The sequence below is a fragment of the Musa acuminata genome, chromosome BXJ1-11 (assembly GCF_036884655.1).
Source record: "Musa acuminata AAA Group cultivar baxijiao chromosome BXJ1-11, Cavendish_Baxijiao_AAA, whole genome shotgun sequence".
NCBI lineage: Eukaryota > Viridiplantae > Streptophyta > Magnoliopsida > Zingiberales > Musaceae > Musa > Musa acuminata.
The window spans coordinates 33,138,636-33,158,071 of record NC_088337.1 but is presented as its reverse complement, the minus strand read 5'-3'; the positions used below and the strand labels follow the sequence as shown (position 1 = coordinate 33,158,071).

At 39.1% G+C, this 19,436-nt stretch overlaps 3 protein-coding genes across 4 annotated transcripts; 2 read left to right on the top strand and 1 right to left on the bottom strand.

The window, feature by feature from the left end:
• The first annotated feature begins 596 nt into the window (after positions 1-596).
• Positions 597-1,717, top strand: LOC103972679 (F-box/kelch-repeat protein At1g16250-like). The gene has a single exon (XM_009387023.3). It carries the CDS (start codon positions 620-622, stop codon positions 1,715-1,717), a length of 1,098 nt encoding a protein of 365 aa, XP_009385298.2. The 5' UTR covers positions 597-619.
• Positions 1,718-2,646: 929 nt separating this feature from the next.
• On the top strand, positions 2,647-10,787 carry LOC103972678 (protein STRUBBELIG-RECEPTOR FAMILY 3-like). The gene is made up of 16 exons (XM_009387022.3): positions 2,647-3,334; positions 3,417-3,546; positions 3,620-3,691; positions 3,838-3,903; positions 4,005-4,076; positions 4,158-4,229; positions 4,305-4,376; positions 4,459-4,524; positions 5,611-5,676; positions 5,885-6,234; positions 6,324-6,601; positions 8,304-8,575; positions 8,655-8,793; positions 9,443-9,579; positions 9,678-9,834; positions 10,350-10,787. Exons 1-16 carry the CDS (start codon positions 3,256-3,258, stop codon positions 10,410-10,412), a joined length of 2,091 nt encoding a protein of 696 aa, XP_009385297.2. The 5' UTR covers positions 2,647-3,255; the 3' UTR covers positions 10,413-10,787.
• An 809-nt stretch (positions 10,788-11,596) lies between these two features.
• On the bottom strand, positions 11,597-16,466 carry LOC135597801 (3',5'-bisphosphate nucleotidase AHL-like). 2 transcript variants are annotated; one of them, XM_065091287.1, is made up of 5 exons: positions 15,899-16,466; positions 12,958-13,645; positions 12,253-12,610; positions 11,785-12,170; positions 11,597-11,668 (listed from the first exon to the last, which is right to left on the bottom strand). In XM_065091287.1, the coding sequence occupies exons 1-3, from the start codon at positions 16,302-16,304 to the stop codon at positions 12,307-12,309; spliced, it is 1,398 nt and encodes a 465-aa protein (XP_064947359.1). In that variant the 5' UTR covers positions 16,305-16,466; the 3' UTR covers positions 11,597-11,668; positions 11,785-12,170; positions 12,253-12,306. The 2 variants fall into 2 exon arrangements, with proteins under 2 accessions (XP_064947359.1, XP_064947358.1); XM_065091286.1 differs by lacking the exon at positions 11,597-11,668 and having other exon boundaries at positions 11,728-12,170.
• Between the last annotated feature and the right edge of the window lie 2,970 nt (positions 16,467-19,436).

The following is a 19,436-nucleotide window of genomic DNA, read 5'->3' as shown; positions in this document are numbered from 1 at the left end:
TTTTTTTAATTTTTTTATGAGTTTAGGATGATTATATTTTTAACTAAAATATTTTTGGATTGAATATACAATAGAATGTAACTCATTTATACTCATGTTAATTTCCAATAAACCAATCTAAAGAACTACCTTTTGTTTTGGCCAAATATTTAATTAAACAATTTAAACAAAATATTTGGCCACACTTTTTCTATTCAAAGTTATTAGCATGGGTTATAAATAAAAAAAATACAAATACTAATCTACTATGAATATTAAACTCTCCATCGTAAAAAGCTCCTTCCGGGGATATTCCAGTGATATCCGACCTCGCCGTAGAACAAGGATTGCTTGTCCATTACAAAGACAACGCTAGAGACGGTCTTGATCCTTAGAGCCTCCTTATTCTATTCCTAATCCCTCTGCAGAACACAGTTTTATCTCCTCCATCGCTCACCTTTTGATTAGCTAGCTCTACAAGGACATCTTTTGTCTCGAGTGTGGCTCAGAGAAACTGGAAACCATCGCCCCTTGATCCTTCCGTCACTTGTGCTCTATATCTTCGGTTCTCTTCTACCTCTCCAATTCCCCCACTTCCAGCGTGATCTTCACCCATCTTAGCTTTTGTGGTCCTCTTTGGATGGGCTCCTTATCTCCTCCTCCTCCTCCGCCGCCGGTGCCGCCGGAGAACCAGGCGAGCGGCTTCAGAATCTGCGTCTCGTTTTGCCGACGAGACGAGACGACTGGCACCACCGTATCCAACTGGCTGGATTCCTATAACCCGGCCGACAACACGTTGGGTCACGTCGGAGCGATTCCCGGGCTCCCCAGGAACCACATACTGAAGGGCTTCGCCATGGTGTGTCTCGGCGGCTTCGTTTACGTCATCGGCGGTAGGCTCTGCCTTAATGTGCTCGATGCCGAGGGCTCGGTGGAAAGGGACGTCGCTGTGAGATCCGACGTGCTCCGGTGCAACGTCGCGACCGGAGAATGGGCGCCGTGCTCGCCGCTCGCCCTCCAGCGATTCGACTTCGCGTGCACGCCCTGCAATGGGAGGATCTACGTAGCGGGTGGCCAGTTCACGGTCTCGGTCGCCCGGGGCACGTCGGCGGCCGAGGTGTACGACCCCGAGCGCGACCAGTGGACGCCGCTCCCAGGCATGAGCGCCCTGAGGTACAAGTGCGTCGGCATGGCGTGGGAGGGCAGGTTCCACGTGGTGGGGGGGTTCGCCGAGCGGGAGGGCTGCAGCCGAACGGTGCCGTCGGTGGTGGAGAGAAGCTCCGCGGAGGTGTTCGACGAGGAGCGGGGGGAGTGGGACCTCGTGCCGGGGATGTGGCAGCTGGACGTGCCACCCAACCAGATCGTGGCGGTGGACGGCCGGCTGTACAGCTCCGGCGATTGCCTCAACAATTGGAAGGGGCACATCGAGACCTACGATGGGAAGCTCAACATATGGAGCGTCATCGAGCGGTCGCAGCTGCACGACATGTCGTCGCTCGTCGCCGGCCCGCGTGAGCGCTCGCTGGAGAGGCTGTACCTCACCATGGCTCCGGTCGGGGGTCACCTCTACTTCTTGGCCGGATATCGCGAGGCGGGAGACGAGCTGAGGTCGATGACGGTGGCTCATGCCTTCGACACGGAACCAGGGGCCGCGGAGGCATGGGCGAGCTTTGAGCCCTTAATGGCCGATGGGAACAAGGAGTTGTGCAGCCACTGCTGCGTCGTGCAACTCTCCTAAACCCAAACAATGACTTTGGTTCTTCGGTGGCTAATTCATGTTCTTCGCTCGAGTAATCTCATGCCAATACTCCGATAATGTATGTAACAAAGGATCCGAAGCTCCATACAACATAATCACGAACATGAATTGGTGGAATAAGATGCACTGCACTCTTTGTTCCACACCCTTGTTTCCCTTTTGTTCCAGAGTGCAGACATATATCATACTATATATGTACATAGGTTCGTCCGACATATTAAGAGAATGTATCGAATCAAACAAACGATGGAACTAATTTAGCGCAATCAATTATAAATAAAGGCTGGATTTTTGGTTCGTTTCCTTATAAATATTTATATTGTTTCGTGTTCTTGATTTTAGCAATATTATTATTATTATTATAATTGTGTGTGTATATACTACACGCGTTTAATTAGCATCAATACTATATTTATAAGACAGCAAAAGCCGGTCCGATCAAACCAGACTCAATCGAATCCATGGTCCCCGTAAACGGGGCGGGCGGATCCCCGTAAGTGCGATCCGTGTGCGCCACGTCATGATCCGTATCGCATGACGAGTTCGACATGACGCCACGTCATGATCCGTATCGATTGATTTCCCCTGCGTGGAATCATCAGCTGTGCACAAAGCGGAAAAAGAAAAAAGAAAAAGAAAAAAAGGAAAGAAAATTCAAAAGCCTTCCATATTCCATTCTCTCTCACATCCTACGATCCTTTCGCTTTCCTCTTTATCACCGACCCTTTATTTTTATTTATTTATTTATTTATTTATTTATTATTATTATTATTATTATTATTATTCATGATCATCTTAGGGGGTACGTATTCCGTTGGGTTCGTCTCGTCTCTATTGCTCTCACTCGGGTAATCTTTTCTTGGCACACCATTGTTTTTTGTTATCGGCGTTTGTTGGCACTGCGTTTCCGGCTTAGTGGTTGTTTGTTTTGGGCGGGCTGTTTCGATAGTTTGTCCACTCGCGAAGGATTTGATTTCGTCCGATTCTTTCAGGCTTTTCTTGTAAGGCTTTCTTGATCGGGTTCTGGGGGATTTGTGGGTTTCTTGGAATTTGTTCCCGCGTTGCTTCGTTTCTTTGCTTCTGTGGGGGCTTTTTCTTCGATTCTTGGGAAGTATTTGCTGCGCTACGTGAACTCCGTGGGATCGAATATGTTGGTTTATCGGTGAAGTTTGTTTTGGTTCAGTGTGAAGTGAGGAGAAGGTCGCGGGTAGGCGAACTATCTTGCTTCCGAAACGGAGTGATTGCAATCTGTAGGAAAGAGGTTTGGGTGTCCTGCAAAAAATATTTGTTTAAGCTGATTGGGTGGAAGCCCTTCATAAGCATGAATGGCCGAGAAAAGGATTTAGAAACTCTTTTTAGATTGTATCGACGAGGTTCTGTTAGAATTTTTCTTTTTCGTAATTTTCGCCAAGAATTCACTCCTAGTTTCCTTAAAATTGAACTCATTTCTGTTTGATTTATGACTACAGGAGATGCGATTTTGGTGAAAAGATATACTAGGAACTACGGATTCAAGGATGTTCCCTCGGTTCGCTCTGGTTCTGACTCTGCTGTTTTATGTGACATTTTCCCATGGTTACACATACGAACAAGATGGTATGCTTTATTTCTCGTGTCTTATGAGCCTATCAAATCTATGTAATGTTTTTATGTGCTTACAACTTGATTTTGCTTCCAGTGTATGCCATAAATTACCTGTATTTAGCACTGGGCTTCCCTCTTCTTCCTGGATGGACTGCATTTGGTGGAGACCCTTGCAATGATAACTGGCAAGGTGTTCAGTGTGTCAACTCGAACATATCTGCAATGTAAAGTTCCAAGAGCTGTCACTATGCTCATTTCTACTTGTTTGCCTCATCTAATAGATTTCTGCACTGATAGAATACTCAATGGCGCAAATTTGGGAGGAGAATTGGGTGATAAATTAGGAAATTTTACTTCACTGATCACAATGTAAGTGTTAACTCTAGTTTCATAACAGCAAGATTCATCTGTTTCTTTTCTCTTTTTTGCTAGAAAAAATCACATTCCTTACCTGTTATGCGTAATCATCATGCTTACTGATGGCTGACCATTTAATATCTTATGTATCATTTCAGGGACCTGAGTGATAACCAAATCGGTGGCAGGATACCAGAGAGCTTACCCATTACGATAAGGAAGTTGTATGTTGTTAATCTCCTAGCCTTTTGGATTTTCTTAGATGCTTTATTTCAGAGCAATGATTGTTTAGATGAATCTTTCATGGTTTATTTGCATGTGACAGTTTTCTTTCAGCCAATAAGTTCACAGGAAGCATCCCAGGTTCATTATCAGGACTGACACTTCTATCAGACATGTGAGTTCACCCAGTGCTGTGAAGCTTCAGCGAGGAGCGTTGTTGGTGTGATTTTTCATTCTTTCATTTTTGTTACTTCAGGTCACTGAATAACAATCTCTTGTCTGGTGAACTGCCTGATGCTTTCCAGACTCTCACTGGACTCATAAACTTGTAGGAGTCTCTCACTTCATCATAGAACTCTGTGCCATCTGTATACTAATTTTTCACAAACTTCTGCTGATGCAGGGATCTCTCTGATAACAATTTTAGTGGCCCACTTCCACCATCTATGGAGAGTTTGTCTTCTCTCACCACATTGTAAATTTTCACTCTTTTGTAACTGAAAACTACTCCACATGTTTTAAGAACTTTAGTTTACAGCTTCTCTTTTCTGGTGCAGGCACATCCAAAATAATCAACTATCTGGCACTCTTGATGTCCTACAAGATCTTCCTCTCCAAGATTTGTATTTTCTGCCTGCACCTCTCTTTTATTTTCTGTCATAAGTGAATTAAAACAGAGAAAGTACATTGCAGATAAATAGTCAAGTTAAGTTAGTAAAGAAATTATATTGATTTTGTATGCAATAAAACCTAGGTAGATATTAACAGGTTATGAAGAATTGGATCCGAGTTGTTAAATCATTGTTTGTCACTGTAGCTGTGCACTTACCCTTTTTGCTGGAACAAAATTTAGTTGAGAATGATACTTGTCTATTCTTATTGAACCTATGGTAATTGCAGAAGGGCTTGCATTTTTGATAACTTCAGTCGAAAATATAAAGCTATCGTCCACTAGCCTTTTGGATTTTCTAGAAATTCTCTTTACTAACAAGATTTGATTTCTTAGGAATAGTGAAGTAGCTGGCCGTAAACTTTGTCTAGTATTCTTTTTTTCTTTTTACTTGTTTTATCCAGTCCCCACTTGATTGGAAAATATTTAGATAATGATGAAAAACAGTGTGGATTTGATTGTGGCCACTAACTAGTTATTGGACCTAGTACATGAGTTTCTCACCAACGCAGGCTTTAGGGAGGGTTGACATAAGAAGCCTTAGCCTTAGAAGTAGAGAGGCTATTTCTGTGGCTGCTAACTGGTGTTGTAGGTGAAATCATTACATATTGAATCGAATAAAGAACCCTTGTCATGCTATACCTTTGATTAATTGAAGGGTATCATAACAGTAAAAGAAGCACAACATTTCCATAATGGGTAAGTAACATTTGGCTTTGCCTATACTGTCCCAAGAATGGTGATCATAAACTGCAGGCATTTTTCTTATGTTAAATTGGTCAAAGATCTCAAGGTTTGTGTCATTTATTTGACTATTATAATCTTAGGAAGTTTAGAACTTGATGTGTAAAGCTTTGTCAAAAGGCATAATGCCTAATTCCCTCTACACTTTCAGTGTCCTTGTGCTCACAGCTTGAATATCCTTCATGATGTTTTTTTAAAAGCCTAAGTCTTCGATGACCTGTAGATAATAATGCAAATGAAAGTTACTGTTGTGTCAGTATCTCGTATAAACCTCTCTTACTTTCATCTTTGACAGGAATGTAGAAAATAATATGTTCTCAGGACCAATCCCGGCAAAGCTTCTTAATATTCCTAATTTCAAGTAAGTGCATCATAATGATGACCTACCTTTACTTGCTAACTGAATATTATCTTTTGAAGGGAAGCAAAGGTGCAAATGCCTCTGTTGCTTTGTCCATGGTTTTTATCTATTATTTCACCAATTCTTTTATCACATGAATTTCATTTTCTTGTGCCTGAGAGTTGGTAGTTTTGTGTTAACAAATGCTTAACTCAGTTCCTCACTGCAGGAAGGGAGGCAACCCATTCAATGCCAGCATTGCTCCTTCACCACTGCCACCCCCTCCTACAACATTTCCTTTTTCTCATGCTCCTGCACCTGCCAACTCTTTCAAGGGTCCTACTCAAAATGGTGGCCTATCTTCTGAAAATAACAAAATTTCGATTATAAAAGCTGTTGAATATGTATGTCCTGGTGTGATTATACTAGCCATTGTAACATTAATGGTAATACTTAATGTATCAAAGTGGCAACAAAAGAAATTGAAGGATGAAGGAATCCACAGAGGCCAGGATGTCAGGAAAGATGAAAGACCAGAGCAGCCTTATATAAGTATTGACTTTATCAAAGGTGACGAAGGTAAAGATTATCGTTCCATGTTGAAGTATGTTTCATGCATTGGCTCTTATATTCATGCTCTATAATTACTTTGTTACTCCTGTCGGCAGTTCTTGGAGAGTCAACTCTAAGGCAGGAATATAATTTTAATATTCAAAGGACTATAGCACATCCGATGCCACAATTGTTTGAAAAAGACACTGTGAACCCCGTTGTTACAGGTAAAAAGATCCTAAGAGATCCAGCTGAAATTCTGAATCCTTCAACTTCAGCGACACCTTTTTCTGTTGCTTCACTTCAACAACACACAAATAGTTTTAGTGAAGAGAACTTGATCCAAGATGGCACTCTTGGCCCAGTATATCTAGCAGAATTCCCACAGGGGAAGGTATATTTTTTTAGCCTCATGCTGAATTGCACTTTTTGACGGCAAATCTAGATCACTTCATATGATTATTGAAGGTGTTTACGAGGCTTAAAAAGATACCGATGTTAGTGTTTTAATTGCACTTCATCAAAAGATTAATTCAGTGCCCCTGCTTCAATTTGAATCTCAGAATATGCTGCATAGTAAATGCACCACAAAAAAGTTCGTTAGGTGTGCCCTGTAATCTTCATTATTATTATTGTTATCATCATTTTTTTGCTCCATTGATTCTGTTAAGTTCTAGAGCTATTCAGTGTATTGGTGTTTTGAACATAAAAAAATCGTATCTTTTTTCAATTCCCTCCTATTGATAATGACTGCTTTATTGTACCCTAAAATGGTTGGATTTCTTCATCTTATCTTATTTTTTGTGATGGTAAACACATGTCATATATCTTTAATGATATTGTGGTTTGTAACTATTTGAATGTGGAATTTGCTGTTATACATCATACGATTTTTTCAGATGTAAAAATCTTCCACAATTAATTTTTGATCAATTTTATTCCTTAATTGATATTGTTCTATTTTTAGTTCATTCTCTATGTAATTGGATTAATTATGCTTTAATTAGCAATAAACTGTTATCTGATGCTTCCAATCTGCATTTTATTTCTATTCTGGTGAGATACAAATTTGGTATTTAAGCAAATTCTTTGAATTAGCTCATTATGTTTATATATGATTGATTAAATTATCTATAAATTTGAAGCCCCAGATAGTCCCACTAGAGAAGCCTCTACTACCATTATCATGGGTTTAAGAATTTTGAGTCATATAATTTTGGGTTTATCGTGTTAATGAGTCAATTTTTTCATAGGGTCATGGTACTGGTGGATTGGTCTATAGTTAGGTGTTGTGTGAGATGTTGAAATGGGAAGGAACTATCTATACATGATTCTTAAAGTGCATTATGATGTGGAGCCAGTAATCGGTTGGGTCTCTTATGCCACCATTAGGACATGATTCTTGAGTATGCATTGGTTTTGATTCCTCTTGAGGATATTAAACTTTAGGTCGAAGATCATGGTACTCCAAATAGTCCCACATTGGAGGACAATTAAGATGATATATATAAGGATAAATATGTCTAGTACTAACAACTTGGGCTTAAGTATATTTTGATTCACATGATCTCAACCAGAAATCTTAAACAACATAAGGAAAATGAAGGGATTATCTTGCTGTGACAATGCAGTATGCACAAACCATTTCTCCTTAGTGATTACAAACTAAAACTTTCTGAATGCTTTTACCTGTTCATTCTCTTATAATTTATGTATATTTGGAATATCAAGTTCTTTTTTGGCTGGATATTCCATGCTTCTCTTTGACCTAACTCTTTGAAGGATCTGGGATAAGGTTTTTCTCATATTGTTTTTGGTTTAAATATGTTTCAACCTTATTTTGTGCTATTCTTCACTGTTCATACTATAATTTTGTTTGCAGTGAATTTTTTTTTCTTCTCTTATTTGGATCTAACTATCATCTCTTTTTGACAAATTATATTCCTCTTATTGAAAACTGGAATGTGCTTGTTCTAGTGTTGGAGTTATAAGGAAAATCTTCTTACAGCTTTCTTCATCAGAATATGCATGTACAATGTGTAGATGATATAATTGTCATGTTGTGACATACCTCTAACTAGTTTTCTGATCTACAGCTATTGGAAGTAGTGAAGCTTGACAATAAGAATTCAGATCTTCCTGGCGATGAATTTTTGAAGTTGGTTAAGATCATCTTAGAGATTCAACATCCGAATATTGTTGAGCTTGTTGGTTACTGTATGGACTTTGGCCAACGATTACTAGTTTATAAATATTTCAGCAGAAAAACCCTATTTGATGTACTCCACAGTGATGATGTTGGTGTCAAAGAAAAGTTATCATGGAATGCCCGTATCCAGATAGCCCTTGAAGCCGCAAAAGCTCTAGAGTAAGTTGATTCTACTCTCTATTTAGCTTGATCAAAGCAAATGTCTCGACATGAAGACATCTTTGACTTTATGCTGAAGGTATCTCCACGAGGGTTGTCGACCACCTATAGTGCATCAAAGATTTGAGTCAAGCAACATTCTCATCGATGATGATCTATCTGTTCGGGTTTCTGAATGTGGCCTGACTTCACTACTACCATCAAGTTTTGTAACTCAGGTAAGAAAAGTTGTATATGACAGTTTGGATGCCATTTCATTTTTACATTACAGCTTTGCATAACTGAATATGAAGAATCTCATCTTTTATGGCAGGAGCACAATTAGGTCATTAAGTAGGTTTCCTTTGAAACTAGCTCGTCATTTGATACATATTCTTGAGCCACATTTAGTAGCTGTTTAATAGATCTGAGGTTCCAAAAGCAAGCTATTATTTCTGGTGATCCCCATTGAGTAGCATCAAACCCTGATGGAAGATCTCCCCCTATTAGCAACAGGTAATAATTTGAAAGCCACAAGAAGGGATCTCCTACTGAACTTAAGGAAAGTGACTTCTTCCTGTTGGCATTCATTAGTCCGGTTGGGTAGGAGCACCTGGTTGATCGCCCAACAAAATAGTTGTTTAGTGAATGACTCAACCTATGAATTCAGACAAAAAAAGCAGAGAGTAAAGTAGCTGCAACGGCTAGTTTACTGGTTGAGTAATATCCTTGATGTCCTGCGAGTAAGTTCAGAATTTTCTATAGGTGCCTGACAACTCTAAAGATATAGAGAAAATGCTGCCTTTGAATTTTTTGCTTTTCCTTGAGAACAAAATGCAATTAATTGAGTTTGATATGGTATGGAAGTAATGTTTGGTTTTCTTTCAGTTGTCAGGCATGAGACCTTTTTTCAGTTATGATGCTCCAGAAGTCAGTGACTCTGGGTCTTATAGTGAGAAGAGTGATGTTTACAGCTTTGGAATTGTCATGTTAGAACTCCTTACTGGGCGTAAGCCCTTTGACAGGTATGCTTGTGAGTTAATTACTATCATTTTATAGAAATTGTGTTGCTGTTGCCGATTTGTAGGAAGACCACGAGTCTTGAATTTTCTTTTGTGTGCAGCTCACTTCCTTGGGCAGAGCAACATCTTGTGCGGTGGGCTAGTTCACAGCTTCATGACATCGATGCATTGATAAGAATGATGGATCCTTGTGTTGATCGGCAGTTACATGTAAAATCACTCTCCAGATTCGCTGACATTATTAGTCGTTGTATACAGGTAAAGATTTCTGTGTGTATTCACATTGAAGTTGGCATACAGATTCTCAGATCATATCATTACATTATTCCTATTTCTCAGCATGGGTTGCTTGATGTAGATGTTTTCTCATATATGAGAGAGAAAAAAAGATCAATCTTACATCATAGGTCACCTGATAGGATACCAGTTATTTCTTTGCTTACTGAATGGAGATAATTTACCCAAGACTCAACTAGAAAAAGACAAACACAACAATTAGGTAGTCGGTAGTATTTTTTTTCAAAAGCATTTAGTAGTTTATTAAAGAGGAAATGTTATGTTAGTTAAATCGGGTATTGAGATTGAAATTTATCGAAAATTTACCCTTCATGAATCCCTTCACTTATGAGATTTATCCTCGAGGAAGTGTGACAAGGGTATAATAACTGTTGTTTACATGAGAAACTTGGTTCTTATTTGTGTTTGTTTGTTTGTTTGTGTGCAAAACAATTGAGTTTATTGATGTCTCAACATTTGTTCTTTGTGTTTTGCAGCAAGGGTCAGAGTTCCGGCCACCGATGTCTGAGGTTGTCCAAGACCTTGCCCGTGTTATTTGAAATGGTAATTACGAGTACAAATGGTATCATTTTGGAAGCGATGATGTCGGTTCATTCAACAAGACAAACAAATATAGCTCAGGAAGAGTTGCATGGGTTTTAAGCTGGAGTGCCACTTCCCCTCCTATCGAGCCGTCACTAGCAGCTAATATATGGTGTCCACTGATGTTGTCTCAGTAATTGCATAGAGGTTTCTTCTGTTATTATTGTGACTTTGTTACATTTCATTTGTTAAATGTTAATGGTATCATACTGTTTGATAGGTTCATTTGTACAAAACTTATCTGGCGGGAAGCAAATCAAAAAATCGCGGTAATCAGATCGGTGCATCACATTTATCGACCGTTTTTTATGACTGCCATCGCGTGTGACACTATAATACTTTTTTTTTATTTTTCCTTTTTTCATCTATCTTTTCTCTCTGTCGTTGCCATTATCTTCGCGAGCTTCTCTGTTCATTCTTTTCAATCTCCTTCACCTTGTGTTTGATTAAAAAATTACTATTAAAAAAGATTTTGTCTAATCTGTTGTCTATATTAGATTGTAGATCATGATGATGATTAAACATCAACTTTGGCATGATTGATCATACCATCGTCATGAACTCTATTGGTGCCTAAATCCAAATTAGTACGTTACGAATCTCTCAAAGTTGTTAGGTTATCCTTGCTTCTTGTGCTTTTAAGCTGTTGTTGGGGTTGATATTATCCTTGCTTCTTGTGCTTTTAAGCTGTTGTTAGGGTTGATATTCCTCTATCATTATTGTTGAGATTATTGCCATTACCTCCATCATCAAGGTTATCATTGAAATTACGACTACGTTATCTCTTCTTTCTTTATTTCTCTCAATCAAATCTCGCGTGGAATATGCGTGTCTGAGATCTGCGTGGTACTAAGACGATGACAAGAAAAATATGGTAACCGCCGCTGATATATGCAAAAGATGTAACCCAGATTTGTAACTTCGTCAACAGGACTAAAAAGCTTCTGCACACATTATTAGAAACACACCCAAATGGTTTTAAGCAGGTAGAGAGACGAGCATACCTGAATCACTCGTTTCCCTCACCATACATTCTCCGCTCAGTAGGATAACTGGTAGAACAAGAAGGTGCTCTCAAAGCCTCCTGGCTAACTGGTACCATTATTCACAGATCATGTTGCTCATCCACACCTCAATCGAATGATTGGAGAAATATGATTCAATTTAAACCAGTGCCAAACCAAGGTATCGGAGGAAGCCGCAACAAAAAACTCTAAAACATTCATCAACAGAAACTCAAGATGATGTGGGCGACAGAATGCACAGCAAAAATCTATAATATGAAACATTTTTATTCGATCTTGAAATGAGACAGGCAACAGAACTCACCTCCCTTTTACTTTCACCTGGGGTGAGGTACAAGTGTTGCACAACTGGTAGTTTCTGGCTTTCTGATACTGATGCATGGATCCAGAACTTCGATTAAACCAACTGTAAACAAGACACAAGTATTCAAAGTAAGATTGAACTGTCGTGTGGTATATTTTGCCGAATATATTTTATAAGGTTGAGATATCCAAAATGGGAGGCAAATTTCCCCCATCCCAGAGGAATTTCCTTTCTTCCTTTGCCTGAAATGTTCCAAATTGGAAGCTAACCAATTCGGAACTTATTTGGTACCGTCACGATCAAGATTGGGACAGCACCATCTGAGCTTGGGTCAAAAGAGACATGGTGTCGTCACATTATTATCAAACACTTGAAAAGCCCTGCAACTGTCCAAGGAAAGGAAATTTCGGTCAGAAATAATTGTTTAAATGGGCATCAAAAGTTCTTGAAGATCTTTGTCATACTTACCGTGCTGGAACAGCATAATTACTCCATATAGGAAAGAAACTACACAAGTAATTCTTATAAATTTGATGAGTCCCAGCTGGCATCAACAGCTTTTATTATCTTCTCATGCAGCAACGGCCCAGAGCAAGCAATTATGCCACGATCTAGACCTTCAAGATATAAGCCCTTGGAGAAGTCCAATGGACATCCTCTGGCATCTGTGACCACTCCACCTGCTTCTTGTATGATCACCAACCCTGCAGCATGGTCCCATATCTTTTCCTTATACCCGGCTCTGGCAAACTTCATAAAGATCTCTGCATCCCCTCGAGCTATGGCAGCATATTTTACCATACTATACACTCGCAGTGGTTGCTTTCTACATGTGAAGAAGCAAAACTAAATATGACAACTGAATTGGCTGCTTTATACATCTAAACAAACAAAACCAAAAATAATAGCCGAGGGCAAATTCAGTAGTAGTCTTTGATAAAGGAGCAATTAATGGCATGAGTTTCTTTTGAGGTGCCTGTAAAAGGGTAAGACCATCCAACCATTTGTAAAACGTGTTGAAAGAATTCTTTGGAGAGAAATATCAATTTGCATAATGGGTACAAAAGAAGGCCAGGTTGCAAAGCCAAAAATATAGAGCTTAGATGAAAAATGTAGTAGAAACTACAAAAATCTGCATGATTGAGTAAAATGCAATTACTTCCTTGAACTTACCTTAAACCAACACTGTGAGCTAATCCAGCTGTAAAGGAGTGGCTTGAGTTTGCTTTCTCAACAGGTTCACAAAAAGTTGCAAAAGCAGGATCAGTAATGGATGATACCCGAATGATCCTTGAAGAACTCTGCCAATCAAACTCAGCAAAGTCATGAACCAGTGGTTGCATCCAAGCTACACCGCTACCTTTACGAGCATACATTACACAGCCTTTATGCCAGGATCTATGTGCAGGAGGAGATAACATGGTCATGAGCCTGTAGTAGCGCTGATGATAGTTGAGCCATTCCTTCCTCATCGGGTAGTTAGGGCAACCTAGAACACCGAGGACAACTTCTCCATCCACTATCAAAGCAAGCGCAATAGCATACTGGTCTCCACGTACAAAACCAAGAGTACCATCCACAGGATCAAGGACCCAAAATTTTCCCTTGGAACCTCCGCTAGAGTTACAGTTGTGAATAGCATCAAGAATTTCCTGAGCACCCAAAGGTTTAGAAGGACCTTCCAATCCATACTTTGGAGCTTCAGACAAGCATTCATTCACAACACTTATCACAGATTCCAGCAAGGTTGTGGCATCTTTTCTGGAAAGAGTATAAGCATCTTCCTCAGCAACAATTGATGCATTTTCATTGCCAAAGCATTCTGAAAGGAGCCAACTAACAACAGCTTGAACACCCCAATCTATCCACAAAATTAAACCATAAAACTAATGAGAAGCAAGATATACTAGCGTACATTAAACAGACATACAAATTAGCCAGTTTCAAGAAAAGGCTGATATGCTGGAAATTTCCAAGACTAAATAACAAATTCAAACACTGTCTCATTATAAATATAATAGCTAAAAAATGCATAATTTTAGAACTCATATTTACAATATTTAAAAAGTTAAAGGATAGAGGAATTTATTTATCCTTAAATCTGGATACAAACAACATTGTAAAATTGCTTGCTATCTGTAACAAAATAACAAAAAAAAAATCAAATTTTGAAAAAAAATATCACTATTTGTTTAACTTACAGGAAGTAGTAAAGATCCTGTTGTTCAGTAATAGTGACCATATCTTTGTGGCTTAGACTTGAAATTCACATAAATTTCAAAGATTCATCATCCATTAGAGACATCATCACATGAAGTTTGAAGATTCATGTGGTTCATGTTTCTGTGACTCGTGTGACATACAATCTGAAATGACTGAGAAAAACCTACCTCATTATAGTGATAACATACTGTCTGCAGCATTACTATCAAATTAATAAAGCAAATCCAGAAGGCAAACAGAAATTTTTTCCTATGGAAGTGCAACATTGAATTTCCAATAAATCACTGAACAACTCTAAATGACTAGCTGGCATCCCTCTTCCACCACAGTCCCTCCATCCAGCATTAAACAAGGACGAGAAATCACTTGGTTCCTTCAGAAAAACTTCTAGCCCAACTCAGCAACACATGATATTAAGATACCAAGGCCTTCTGACTTCCCTCATTTGGAGTAACCTGTAGGTTTTCATGGATGACATGCAAACTTCATTCAGCACTGTTGAATCAGCTTATAGGAGTTGGATAGTGTTAATGCTATGGACAGCTATGATAAATAGAATATTCTTGATATATGGAAATTGAATGGCCATGCTTAGTGCAAGCATGTAAGGAGATAATAATTTATTTCTTATTCAGCTTTGAAACTGACAATCCAAAGCTTCAAATACTTTGATACATGAAAGTGTTATGCCCCCAAGAGAAGTGTTGTCTTTTTAAGTGGATTGGAGAGATACTTCCATTATTTCCAGCTACATATATTAACTTAAATTGTAAAATTTTATTGTTGAGAGAAAAACTGACAATTCAAAGCTTCAAATACTTTGATACACGAAAGTGTTATGCCCCCAAGAGAAGTGTTGTTTTTTTAAGTGGATTGGAGAGATACATCCATTATTTCCAGCTACATATATTAACTTAAATTGTAAAATTTTATTGTTGAGAGAAAAACTGATAATTCAAAGCTTCAAATACTTTGATACACGAAAGCATTATGCCCCCCAAGAGAAGTGTTCTATTTTTAAGTGGATTGGAGAGACACTTCCGTTATTTCCAGCTACATATAGTAACTTAAGTTGTAAAATTTTATTGTTGAGAGAAAAACCAAAGATTTCCTTGCTCGAGGAGAGGGTGAACTAGAAATCAGGTTCTGAATTTATAGACTATTTCTAACCATTCAGGTAGGTAACTTTGGATACTGAATATTCGAATCCAGGCTTCCTTACTCTACCAGGTGGTAATATGCCTGGAAGGGAAGCTCCCACGAAAATGTTCCAAATAAAAGAGAACTTGGAACAATAGACCCAACCCTGCCATGACAAACAAAGAAATTGATTGCAAATACCCCTTAAAGGCTATGACAACAGTTACAGTTAAAACAAGATAAAAATGTGCATTCCCTCTAGCAACAAATTGGTGTTACTCGATCCTTGTTATATTCTGGTTTGCCATATTCTGAAAGTGAGAATTGAATTTTAAAACCAGCAAAAGAGAAAGTAGGCATAATCTTTTGTACACCACTAACAACTCATTAACAAAATGGTCTTTAAACACACAGGTCATGAAAAATTAATGCATAGAGAATATGAAGGTTACATTTGAGGTGATAAAATATAAAATTATTGAATAATTTTTCTGATTATGGTTTAAACAGTGCATATAAGAGATATCAAGCAAAATGCACTACTTGTATCACAAGTTGTATTGTTTTCGTTCGCTACGGTTGCCATCAAATGCAAAAGATGATGCAGGCCAATAATACGTGACATGATATCGGGAACAAGCACACAATTAATATCGGGAACAAGCACCCTCGATTTCAAGGAACTGGATACATAGGCATTAACCACGTAGACCTAACAATCGTAAGAAGAAACAAAGGATTTAGAATGAACCTGCGACGGTGACCGGGGAATCGTCATCCTTAGAGGTGATCTGCTCCCGGTGCCGCCCCACCAGGCCGCTCTGCACCCGCTGGCACAAGGAGCACGCCATCTGGACCACCCTCACCGCCACATCGAGCTCCCTCGAGCGCTCGCCCTCCTCCACCCGGGGGAGCCCAAGAAGACGAGCCGTCTGCATCGAGAACTCCGACAACGAGGAAGGATCCTCTTGCGAGAGGCCGAGGCCGAGGCCGCGGTCGGCCGATGATGAGGGGCCGAAGAGGCAGCGGAGGGCACCGCCGACGCGGGCGGACGAGGCGGGCTTGGCCGTCAAGAGGCTCAGGCTCCGGGAGGAGTTTTGGCCGTCCGTCGTGAGGGGGATGGCGTGCGAGGTATAAATGGGACAAAGTCTGGCCATGACGTCTGCTTCTCCTTCCTACCCCTTTCCTTTTCCTCTTCTTCTTCGAGAGAGAATTGAATGCCACGGAAGGAATTGGTTGGAAGGGTAATGGTCGCCTTTTCTTCGGCGGCCGCTGCTGTTCCGACTGCTACACGACTGTTTTGTTTTCGCCTTATCGTTGGAATAAGAAATGGGACTTTATATTCCATAATTTGAGGAATCTGAATATATTTTTAATTTTAATTAATATATATATATATGATTTTTTTTTTCCATCAATTAGAAATAGATATTAATTAATTAATTTCAAAATGATATTTTGAACATTTAATGTTCGGATCCACAAGTGGATACACTATTCATACTACTGTGTTCCGATCATAGTACTATTGAATAATGGAAATAATAATCCGATTTGAATGGATAAGATACACTCGATATTATAAATAAAAAAAATATATATTATGTTTTTAAAACTAACTCGGTCGACTCCCATGCTGACTAAAGTGCGGTGTGTGTGTGTTCCTAATCAAGATTAAGACGGTGATGATTCATCAACGATCTTTTTTGTTATTATTATTATTAAGACTTTTCATCGTAAGACAGAATCTGGAGATCCATCGTGGTGGGGAAAAATCGACAGCTGAACCAGATTATTATTTTTTTTTTATTTTTTTTGATGAATCTAGGATAATTTTATATAAAAACTAATTTTTTTATATATCCTATAAATGAGTGTAACTCAAGTATAATGATTTTTAAAATAATTTTATATAAAAATAATATATTTTTAAATATATCTTGAGTTTTTAATTTTATGATAATTTTAAGATATTTTTTATATAAAAATAATATTTTTAAATATTTTTTTATGAATGAATGTAACTCAATTATAAATAGAATAAAAAAGAACAACTACCTGCCAGAAAGAAAAGAAGTTGATAAAAGATTAATTAAAAATAGATTTTTGGATGATAAAGAGAGTAGAGAGTATGAGACTGATAAAGATGGACACTTAAAGAAGAGAAGGATTTTTTTATTTAATAAATTAAATCAAAATTATTTTCATTGGAGAATGAAAATTATAATGAATAAATAATATGCCCTGACTTACTTATATGCTATTATGTGAAGATACTACAGCAGATTACATGTGTCATGTGATAAATAAATAAATAAATAAATAGTTAATTTTTTTTTTTACTTTTGTTAATTCTTCTATCATTAAAAGAAAAAACAAAAGAAATCCACAATTTATTATCATGTCGGCGGAGGCACCTTCTCAGTGACTTCCACCCACTTTGCTTTAGACGATGTATGATTGATTAGTGACTAAAAAGTCACTAATCTTTGTGCTTTTTGTTGTGGTAAAGGATGGCAATCTTAAAAGTAAAGATCTTCTTGTCTCACAGCTTGCATTACAAAAATATAAAAGTTCTTCTTAATGTCAATTCTTTGTTGTTACGGAAAGAACAAAAATCGATTTATACCTAAATCAATTGAATACGATTCTGATCGAGAAAGATAACCATTATGACTTGCAACGAAGACTAAGCTCGGATAGACTTTTGAGTCAGTCAATTAAATCGTCATAATTAATCTTGAGATGAGATAATTAAATCGCCATAACTATTAAGCAAGATTACCAAATCTATTCCCGAGATCTTAAGCTACTCTCATATCCTCGCCTCATGAGATAGCAGAAATAATTGGTCAAGGAAAATTAGTCTGTCAGATTGGGGACTACACCAGCAGAGGCAGCTCAGAACAAGAAGATGAGCAACGATGAACACCTAAATGTACATGCCGACGCACAACTTCTCAGCTTTCACAATAATTAACGAAAGGGAGAGCAGTAATGGATGCAAAAAGATGGTACGAAAAACTTCATTCTCACTGTGTTCACAATGTTTACATCAAACCCCAACGAAAAACAGGGTTTAGCGAGCTGACTACAAAGAGAAGAGCCAAGGTTTTCCACCCTCATATATGTAGATATATATATCTATAAATAGATCATCAGGAAGCAGTAGCCGTGATCTAAGCGAGGCGGGCGACGGCGAGAGAGAACAAGGCAGCCAGAGACTGAGCGAGGCCGATGACGATGGAGGCCTTCACCTGCCCCCGTCTGGGGATCAAGCGGCGGCTACTGTACTTCCTCTCTCCACTTAGCACCACTTTCCTTCCCCCTTCCATTCTTCTTCTACCCTTTTCTCCCTGCACACTATCTATCTGTGGTCGAGTGAGTTGAGCCTGGTATGAACTGAGCTCCCAGTGGCGTAAGATGGAAAGCAATCGAAGGTGAGAGGCTCTATATATAGAGGAGGCTGCAACCCATCTACCCCTTTGCTTTCTCCCCCAAACCGACTTACCTTCATCTTGCACGAAACGTCTCAAGAACATGCACAAGGATCACGTGTTCGATCTACTATGTTAAGTCGGCTTTATCTCCTCGGGAGCAGCTGCCAATGCCGTGGGTGGCTGTCACTTCCCACTGACTGTAACTTGACCTGATGTCTTATCTATCCGGCCATGGAGCTTTTAATACGACCATGAACTCTTTGGACTACCTGCAGTCAAGCAGCCGAGGTGAGGCTGTCCCGATTCAGTGTGCGTGCCTTTAAACCTGGTCCACTCGTCATTAAGCAGCCGTGCACTCTGCCGTTCACCTAATGAGGTCAAGAGTTCCTCGGAAGGTTGGCCCCAAAAACTTGGTACCCCGCGCAGTGCCACCGAACGCATGTAGTGACTTACAGGTGGACGCTTAATTATAGCTACCTGGAATGAGTACTTCACGGGAGCCGAACAGTGTAACGTTGGCCCCATGGCAGCCTGCCAGCCATATCATTGAGAGAAAGAGAAAGAGGAAGAGACCTTCTCTTTTTTCTTTATCTTCTTCAAGTGCATGCATCTGTCTGTAATGACATCATGTTTGGGATCAGAGAAGGTGTCAGCAGCTTTGTCAAGGACCTGTTCATCACAATCCAAACGACTTTTCCTATGAATAGTGTGCAGAAATACAAATCTCGGTCGGCTTTCCTGTCGATTGCATCAAACGCAAACTACAGCTTCTTGAGTTCTTGGCATCAAGATTGACTGATGACTTACGTAAGGCAAAGGTCAAGTCACAAAGATTGGTAGTCTTCCAAG

Coding starts and splice junctions, on each gene's coding strand:
- LOC135597801 (XM_065091287.1), bottom strand. CDS start 16,304: ATGGCCAGACTTTGTCCCATTTATACCTCGCACGCCATCCCCCTCACG. Junction 13,646..15,898: donor TTCCCCGGTCACCGTCGCAG/GTTCATTCTAAA, acceptor TTTTGTGGATAG/ATTGGGGTGTTCAAGCTGTT. Junction 12,611..12,957: donor GCTCACAGTGTTGGTTTAAG/GTAAGTTCAAGG, acceptor CTTCACATGTAG/AAAGCAACCACTGCGAGTGT.
- LOC103972678 (XM_009387022.3), top strand. CDS start 3,256: ATGTTCCCTCGGTTCGCTCTGGTTCTGACTCTGCTGTTTTATGTGACA. Junction 4,077..4,157: donor CTGACACTTCTATCAGACAT/GTGAGTTCACCC, acceptor TTGTTACTTCAG/GTCACTGAATAACAATCTCT. Junction 8,794..9,442: donor CATCAAGTTTTGTAACTCAG/GTAAGAAAAGTT, acceptor GTTTTCTTTCAG/TTGTCAGGCATGAGACCTTT.
- LOC103972679 (XM_009387023.3), top strand. CDS start 620: ATGGGCTCCTTATCTCCTCCTCCTCCTCCGCCGCCGGTGCCGCCGGAG.